The 9,311-nt window shown below is 60.1% G+C and overlaps 1 protein-coding gene across 2 annotated transcripts in view; it reads right to left on the reverse strand.

Moving 5' to 3' along the window:
• LMBR1L (limb development membrane protein 1 like) overlaps nucleotides 1-8,411 on the reverse strand; it is a 17,146-nt gene extending 8,735 nt beyond the window's left edge. Inside the window, exons 1-2 of one of the 2 annotated variants that reach the window (XM_032785566.2) lie at nucleotides 8,204-8,411; nucleotides 1,820-1,904 (exon numbers count right to left, since the gene is read on the reverse strand). In XM_032785566.2, the coding sequence (XP_032641457.1) occupies nucleotides 1,820-1,904; nucleotides 8,204-8,275 (157 nt within the window). In that variant the 5' untranslated portion in view covers nucleotides 8,276-8,411. The remainder of the gene's footprint in view (nucleotides 1-1,819; nucleotides 1,905-8,203) is intronic. The other variant, XM_032785567.2, reaches the window with a different exon arrangement.
• Between the last annotated feature and the right edge of the window lie 900 nt (nucleotides 8,412-9,311).

Below are 9,311 nucleotides of genomic sequence, written 5' to 3' on the forward strand. Positions count from 1 at the left end.
CATCTTTAGAGCTATTTAAAGTCCGGCTAGACCGCACCCTGGCTGGGATTATTTAGGGAAAATGGTCCTGCCTTTAGCAGGGGGTTGGACTAGATGACCTCATGAGGTCCCTTCCAACCTTTTGATTCTATGATTCTATGAACTTCAGCAGCGTCCCACTGCTGGCTGTAGCCCTGGCTTGGGGGAGATTTAACCCCCCCTCTCTGTATTTGTGGTCACTGATCTGGTTCACACTCGGTACATCTGGCTAACTGGGATTATTTGCCATTTTCTTAGTAAAGGAGCCGACCCATCAGCAGCCATTGGCAACCCCAGCAGGTTCAATCCAAAGGACGAACTGGCAGGGACAGGAACATGGATGCGTCCATTTCCACCCACATGCAACGAAGAGATGGGGGCATCGGTGACTCAGACAAGCCCAGGTGCCCGCTGGTGTCTCCCAAAAGGCAGGGTTCTGCGGGCTATACCTGGGTGTCTGACACCCCCGGGGCCTGTGCACAGATCTCCTGGGTAGCAACATAGGCCAGGTGGGCGTGGCGGGGAGCTCTGCCCAGCCCAGCCACAGTCCCCACCCTGACCCCCAGGAATCATAGGACTTTCATAGACTATCAGGGTTGGAAGGGGCCTCAGGAGGTTCTAGTCCCACTCCCTGCTCAAAGCAGGCCCAATCCCCAGACAGATTTTTATCCCAGTTCCCTAAGTGGCCCCCTCAAGGATTGAGCTCCCAGCCTTGGGTTTAGCAGGGCAATGCTCAGATCCCTGAGCTCTCCCTCCCCCCATTCTGGGCTTGGATTTCACTACACCAACCAAGCCCTCCAGAGACGGCCCAAGCAATGGGAAAAGTGGAAGGGACTCGAGGGGGGGCCAGTGACAAGACAGCACCTCCTCACAAAGGGCTCAGTAGACCCCTTCCCCCATCTCCGCTCAGCCTTCGCTCCCACCAAGCCGCCAGCAGCTCCCATCTGTATTCAGGTGACATCTCCGCTCCTCCTGCTCCCCGGCCAGCCCCGCCTCGCTCCGTGTTAACCTGAATGCTCACAGCCCAGTTCCCCTCCTGATGCTCACCAAGCCCCCCAACCCGGCTGCAGCAGCTGCTCCTTGCACCCCGGAACCCGTCCGTGGGGCAGGAGGCTCAGCACCGGGCCAGATCCAGGAGTCAGCGCTGGGCCGGGCGTTTCAGCCGTGGCACGGCACAGGGGTTGGCACCGTGGCCGCCGCAGGGCAGCAGTAAAAACTAGGGAAATGCTGCCCAAAGAACTGGGCAGGTTTGGCCTTTGGTAAGAACTCCTCAGGGAGGACAAGGACAATGCTGGGTCAGGCAGAGAGGCCACCGGGCAGCTCTCCTGCCATAGGGGGCCTGGTGTTTCGGCCCCATCTCCCTGCTCCTCCCCCCAGCCCCCTGACATCCAGCCCTGGGCTCACTGCACGGCCCCGGGGAGGGAAATGCCACGGTGACAACACCACACTTAGCGACAGCACTGGGCAACGCTCAGGAGATGCTGGGCTCTGAGCCCAGCTCCGGGGCGGGGCGCGGGGGGAGGAAGTGTCCATGGCAACCGCAATCTAGCAGCAATGTAAACAAACCAAGAGGGGCCCTCCCCAGCAGGACAGGGTCTCCCCTGGGGATGCACCAAACGCACAGCGGAGCTGCTGCAGGAGGTTCAGCCCCTGGCGGGGGGGCTGCTGCAGGCCTAAGAGCTGGAACTCAACAAATGCTGCCCCCCCACATAGCACGAGCTGAGAGCATGGCTCAGAGCCGGGCACCCGTCCCGTGCAAGAAGGGGCAGCCAGAGCCAGGAGTGGGGGCCCAGCCGGTTACCTGTGGTGAAGTCTGCATGTTTCTTGAAGTGGGTTATGATGAAGTGGCACAGGATGTAGAGGCTGGCGAAGAGCAGCGTGCAGATCTGCAGAGGGAGGGACACATGGGTCAGAGGTGGCCCAGGCAGCTGGATCCCACCCTCTGTGCTCCCCGTTCCCCCCCTCAATCCACCCCCACATTTGCCACTATCCAAGCCCTGAAGAACAGCTGCAGGGAAAGCGCCGACACCCCAGGCAGGAAGCCCAGCGCAGAGCTGTGGTGCCCCCACCAGGAGCAGCTCGCGCTGAGTGTATCGTGGGACAGCAGCCCCCAGCCTGCCCACCACACAACACCCAGCATTGCACTGGGGGCAGGGACAGGGCTTCTATACTGATTTCTGCCTGACCCCATCCCAGCTGGAAATGGGATGCCCTGAAGCCCGGAGACCTCTGTGGGTTGCCCCTGCAGCTGTTGTCCCACCGGTGCCCAAGCAGAAGGCGTAGGGGGGAATGACATAGCTCACGATACCCTCCAAGCTAGAGCTGCCAGCCTGGGGCACAGGGACAATGCCTGATACCTCCCTGCCCCCCAGCAGTGCCAGCCCCTCCATCCCCACAGATCTGCTGGTACTAGCGTGGTGGCTGCAGGCTGTTCGGCTGCTAGTGCATGAGGTGCAGATTCCAGGTCCTGCCCACCAGCTGCGGATTTCGTTAGCCCCACAGCCAGCGGGACTCTCTTTCAGCAGCACGGGGACAGGAGCTCCTGGGCTAGGAGGAGCCGACTTTTAGGAAGTCCAGGCCTGGACCCACAAGGGGACCTCCCACGAAGTGGCCAGCCCCAGATCTGCTCAGCTGCTCCCAGCAGCGTCCCTTTGCACTGCAGATGCCACCAGCGTGGCAGCCCAGAAGCCCCACACATGCACACGCCAGAGTTTCCAGACATTCTGCCCGTATCTTTTGATGCCCCCATGACATGTTTCTGGGGCTCCCTTGGCTGAGTGGCTCAGGATGCCCCCAGGTCCATTGTCAGACTCTGTACCACACTGGGCTCTATCCAGGTATGTCCCTGCCCTGCCGCATCACAGCATCCGTCAGCCTAAAATGACCTGCGAGCCCTGGCTGTGAGCTCAGCCCGTAACCGTGCGGGTATTCGCTGCAGAGGGCGACAGGACAGGGGCAGGGAGGGGATTGTGTTGGTGGGGTTTGCATCCTGCAGGGGCAATTGGAGCAGGGCGTAGTTGTGGGCAGATAAATTTCAGGGCAAGCTGGAGAAATCAGTCTCTGAACGAACAGAGGAGAATTTGTCCTAGGCCCACAAAGGTGTTTAGGCTCCAAATTTGTGTCACCGGGGCCTGGGAAACCCCACCTGCCACCGGCACTAGAGCCATGGCAGTGATTGGAAGGAAGCCAGCCAAGTTCCCCACGGAGCTGCAGGCAGCACCTGGGAACACAGCTCACCCACCCCGAGCCACGCTCCGAGGTCCAAGCAGAGCAGGCTACGTTTTAAGAACACAAGGACCTTTGATCACTCGCAGCCCATGTCAGACAGGCCAGGCGCAAAGGTTGCATTGCATCAGCACAAATCATTCCCCTTCCCACCCCCCAGCTCAGACCTGGGGGGGACAGGCGTGTTTCTGAGCTTTGCCTTGAGAAGCACCAACTGTCCAGGGTTGCCGGGAGACTGCTGGTGGACTCCCACTGCACTCTGGACCATACCCTAGCAGGTCTGGAGACTCCTTGGAGACCACCACAACCTGAACCCCTCCAGAAGCAACAGGCCCCGCTGGCAGGCCAGCCCCTCCTAGAGCTGCCAGGCCTGGCACGTGGGCAAAGGGGTTGAAACCCCAATGACAGAAGAGGCCAATTGCTGCTAAAAGCTCAGCAGCTGGAGAAAACCCAGGCTGGGTCCCAGCACGGCTGGTTCTGCGTCCCCGGGCAAAGGAAGTGCCTGTGCAGAGAGGCAGCAGTGACTGCAGTGCCAATGAACTGGTATCTTGGCTGCACACGTCAGACATCCCAGCCCAGAGCTCACAGCAGCCGCCAGCCATGCAGTCATTCAGGTTTGGATGGTTTAAACGTAGGGCTCTCAAAGAACTGGCCAGGGTTAACCCCTCGAAGGCTGCACCCGCCTGAAGGCTCTGGGGCCACACCTGCTCTGACGTCCTCCTAGTAGGTCAGTGCTAGAAGCTGGCAGAGACCAGTCTGAACTCTCGTGCTGCGGGGAACCAGCCAGCACCTCCAGAAGGCCCAGCAGCCCAGCCCTACACAGGACCCTTCGGCCACATGGGTTCAGAAATTAAAGGGTAGCCAGTTCAATATGTACAAAGGAAACCTGTTAATCACACAATATTTAGCTAGCCTGCGGAACTCCCTGCCACAGGATTTAGCAGAATTCAAACAGGGATTGAACAGCTGCACGGATAACCAGCCTAACCAGTGTTAGACCATCAGTGCCAGCGCCTTCAGGGAAGGGACAAGAGATTCATCCCAGGAGAGCAGAGAACTCTCCCTGCTGCTCCCGGATGCAGCCGCAGACACCCAAGGGCTGTGACCTCAGTTCTCAGCAGCACCTCCCCTCTCCGACACCCGCGCACCCCTCAGGGAGCGAATGCTCCACATGGCTCTTTATCCCTTCTCAGGGATCTGCAGGCCCTGAAGGCCAGTCCTGTTCTGGACCACACAGCCCCACTCCCGCCACCACAGGCCATGTTGGCCCCTAGCCCCAGGGCTGGTACCCACATTGGCCAGCATGCCCCAGCTCTTCCTCTGCTGGCAGAGGGGGGAGGGGGACTCAGTTAAGTCTTTTCCAGCTCTGAATCCCAGGGACTTTGGGCAGGAAAGGACTTAACGGGGTTTCCTGTGGTGGGAGCAGCGGGGATGCAGGGAAATAAAAGCTGTTTGCAAATCCCCCACACATCTGGAGCTTTCAGCACCATCCAGACCCCATCCCTCGAGTGCCTTAGCACCCCCGGGCGATGAAGCCAAGACTCCTCGATGGGCGGCAGGGCTGGAGAGGTGCAAAGCCTGAGCTCGGCTGCCATCCAGCAGCACCCGCGCACCATGGATACCACACATGCAGAGCACCTGGGGCCACAAGAGCTCCTCCTCTGCCCCATCCAGTGAGCACAGACCCTCGTGCAAAGCCGCTGAATGATCTGGGGGATCCCCCAGCCCTCTGCTACCTGCCCTGCCCAGCTCCCAGCTTATCGCCCCTAGAACAAAGGGCTAAGCTGAGACACTCGGTGCACGGCACCTGCATTCCCGGCGGGGTTAGCTCCCCTGGCACCGAGGCACTGGGTCTTATGCAAGGCACAGCATGTGCGCTGGAAGGTCAAGTTAGCTCCCCGCTGCCTGCGCCAAGCAAAGGAGTTTCTGCTGCCCCAGCAACAGAGCCAGGCAGGACTCTGCTTGGGTGGGGGGACAGCAAGGGTTGAGCAGGTCCTGGACTCTGACTTCCCCCTCCATCCCTGCCACAGGCCCCAGGACAGCAGTGCTTGTCTGCAATCCCAGCCTGTTCTCCTCCCCCACACCCCGCCCAGGCAGAGCAGCATCCTCATCCCCTTCACACACAGGTGAGTGACTCAACCAAGGTATCACAGTAAGTCAGTGGCAGAGATGGGAAGCCAGAACCCAGGCGTTCTGAAGCCACTGCCCTGCTCTGGCTGCCATGCCTGGCCAATCCTGTGGGGCCCCCCCAAAGCAACCAGCCCCCACGACTCCACGAATGGATGTGCCCTCCACGGAATCTGGCCGCTGCCACTAGCGCCACCTCCAACAGCCTGCCACCAAAGCCCCTCTTTGGGGGACCCACAACTGAGGAGCCAGCGTCACCTCATGGCTACAGCAAGGGATAGGGGAGCCAGGACTCCTGGGTTCTCTTCCCCAGACAGAGAGCATGCCCTGGGCGTTACAGGAGGGGTTAGGGAGCCAGGACTCCTGGGTTCTCAACACCCTGCAACCTTGGGTGCTCTGTCCCCCTTGGCACTCACGCTGACTCCAACCCAGCTTTCCCTGGAGGTGCTTCAGTCTTCATAAAGTGACATTATTTTACCAACCTGCGGAGACCGGGGGCAGTGGGTGGGATCAGGGGGAAGCCAGCTGAATAACACCCCTCCCCCATGGAGCAGCAGCCATGTGGACCTCCCAGTCCAACGGGAGGGGCTCAGGCGCTGGCTACGTGCAGACAGATCCGCCAGGACAGGCTGGGAAATTCTTCAGCCCTGAACTCTCTAACTGATGTTAATTCAGCAAGAAAAACAAACCCAGCTGCTTCCCTCCCCCTCGCCTGCCAAGCGGGATAGCAGGGCCCTGGTGTGCAAGCTGCCTGCCTCTGGGCCGTCAGCTCAGACAGCTCAGTTTCTCTGACACAGCTAGTGGAGCGGGGTTGGCTCGGAGGCAGAGTTTGCCTTGCTCCAAGCACTGGCCTGTTTCAGACCGGCTGACCCAAGGGCCTCCACTCGGGAAGGCCCCCTCTAAGCCAGAAATTCCCCATGTGGGGGCAGGGGGAGCTGGTTACAAATGCCAGGAGCCAGGACTCCTGCAAGACGGAGCCCTGGGTAACAGTGCTAGCAGGCTGCCATCTGTAACCAAGGTCCCCCACCCCCCAACACAGCTCAAGTCGAGGGGCTGCCAACACTGGCAGAGGAGGGGCTGGAAACCCCACTGCCCAGCTGACACTGGAGTCAGGGTGGGCTGGTTAGGACACAGATGTCAAATGGTTCCAACGTGTTTTTTCCCCCCTGACACCAGAGCCCTGCTGGCAAGAGGGTATGTTCCTAGTCATGACTGCAGCTGCCCAGTCCAGATCCCACCACAGCCAGGGAGACGAGGATCCTGCTAGGAGCCTCCGAATTCCCAAACTGCCTGGTTACAATCACACTGAGAGCTATGACCTTGGCACTAGCTGGTGCTGCCACACTGTCCCATGGAGAAGGACTCCCAGGTGGCACTGCACGGTTTGGACTGGGGTGGGGAGGGAGAATTCTTTTGCCTAGATGTTTTTGGATACCAGGGACAATATCCCATGGAAGTCCAGTCTCCGTGGAGATGCAGTGCCCTTGGGACATCCACTCACACTGCATAAGGCCCAGACTCTCTCTGCTAAGCAGATCACGGTCGCTGCTACCACACTTGAAACCCTGCTAAGAGGCTGGAGACCCCTTGGACAGGGGTGAGGAATATCCAGCCACATAGGGACGGGTTACATGCCCCAAAAGCGAAGGGAACAGCAGCAATGGCAAGAACCTCTCCCCTGCTGCCAAACCCCTCCGAATACCATAGCACAGAGATAAGCCAGGCAGGTGCCTCTGGGCAGAGCATGTCCCCAAAAGTTTCTCATTAAATCCCCCCCTTTCTAGCTGATGCTGGGAAACCAAGCTGCGGCGGGCATCAGGTGTCAAAACAGCCCTCAGCTGATGTTGTCTTGAGGCAGCAGCACTGTGATCTGCACCCAAGCACAGCCTCATCCCCACTGACACGGGGCCAACCGTGATATTTTGACACAGGTGTTGGCCATGGGTGGCTGGGGGAAATGGCTCGGCAGACTCAGCACAGGCGCAATCTTTAAAGGCAGCCGCAGCTCAAGATGCCTCCAAGAGAGATAAGCGGGGCGCGCAGACAGGGAGGGGTGTCTAGCAGAGAGAACAGTCACAGAAGAACAAGACATCCAAAGCCGGGGGTAACGGCAAAGGGCGGGGGCCACGGCGAGACCCAGTGATCACAGTAACTCAGATCAGAGTCTCACCCAGCTGCTGCTTTGCCCCTAGGGCTCCCAAAGGCTCCCCCTTTTTGTGGGACAGTGGGGTGGGGGTAGAAACATGGAGGCTCAGGCAGTTTGACCCAAGGCCTCTCGATGTCCCATCCCATGCAGCTGTTGGGGTCCTGCCACGCCACACATCAGAAGTAGCTGCATTTCAGCAGGGCTGAAGCAGTTCCCGCAGGCACCTCACGCACCAGTTCAGGATGAAACACGTTACAAACCCACAGGCGGTTACGAGCTCCTGAGCACATTTTCGGCAGGGCACCAAAGGTGGAGGGCTGAAGGGGGGCAAAAAGTTTTGTTTTTCTTGCTCCAACACAGAGCCAGGCACCAGGCGCTTTCCCAGCCCAGATCACTGGCCCAGCCCCACCAACAGCAACTTGGGCCAGTCACCTGAGCCCCTGAGCGGGATTCAAGGGCCCCAGGCAACCTACTGCACCTGGCCCTTGCCAGCACCCCCACTGCTGCCACCCCAGGTCTCCACCAAAGGGACTGGGACCCCCCTGAGACCCTCTCGGACCCTCCACCCCCCTGCTCTGCCCAGCTCCCCCCACCCCAGGGGCTTGATGCCCCCCACGTGCCCCGCCAGCAGCAGGGGCTGGCGCTGCCCCTCCTGAGCCCACCACCGTGGTACCGGCCCCCGCTCACCAGGCACTCCCGGACCCGCTCGTGGAACAGCTGCTCCCGCAGCCCCAGCACGTCGAGCTCCGCCGGCTCCATCCCGCGCCCCGCATGGCTGGGGCAGGGCTCAGGGCGCCCCTCGGCTCAGGCTGCCGCAGCCCCTTTAAGGCGCTGCCAGGCGCTGGCTACACCTTTTCCGCGCAGCGGCCGCCGCGCTCCGCTCTTAAAGTGCCCTGCGCCGCGCAGCTCTCGGGGGGCGGGGCGACGCCGACCAGTCCCAGCCATGCGAAGGGCTCATTGGCTGCAACAAGTTCAATCGGCCGCTGCTCATTGGCTGGGGCGGGAGCTGTCCCCGATAGGCCGAGCTCGGAGCTCCGCCCCCACCTGGGCCCGGGGCAGGGATCGGGTCCCAGCGGCGGTACGCAGGGGCAGATCTGGGGGAGGGTCCCACAGGCCCGGAGATGGGCCCAGGGCTGCCCAGAGGATTCAGGGGGACTGGGGCAAAGCAATTTCGGGGGCCCCAGCCATTACTACTATATTCTCGTGGGGGCCCCTGTGGGGCCTGGGGCAAATTGCCCCACTTGTCCCCCCTTGGGCAGCCCTGGATGGGCTTGTGTTTGGCCACTAGTCTGGGAGAGCCAGGGTAACAGCTCTGTGCTGACCCATGCTTCCTGTGTGACTGGCTGGGGGGAAGTCACTCACCCCTGTGTGCCTCAGTTCCCCTTTTTACCATGGGGTGACCACGTGCCAGGTACCTCGGAGAGTGGAGTATACACCCCCCCAAACTCCTCCCACACCCTCAGTTGGCAGCTAGTTATGGGTTTGCATTGGGGTGTCGGGGATGAGCTCCTAGGAAGCTGGAGTGGGGGTGGGGGCCAGGCAGATTCTGTTGGTTTCATGACACCCTTTGTGGGCAGATTTCACCAGTCTCATGATTTTATAGTGAGTCTCACCGTATTCGGTGTTTTTCTTTAAGCCCCCATTCCCCAGAGTCCCATAATTGAGAGGAGAACCTCACCTGTCACTAAAAAACCACTTCTTGGCTGCATGGTCATGCAGAAAATGTAAACGCGAAAGGCTACTTGTATTTTACTCCATAAAAAACAAAATGGGAAGGGGAAAAAAACCAGAAACT

This window comes from Chelonoidis abingdonii, chromosome 26 (genome assembly GCF_003597395.2).
Source record: "Chelonoidis abingdonii isolate Lonesome George chromosome 26, CheloAbing_2.0, whole genome shotgun sequence".
NCBI classification, from domain to species: Eukaryota; Metazoa; Chordata; order Testudines; family Testudinidae; genus Chelonoidis; species Chelonoidis abingdonii.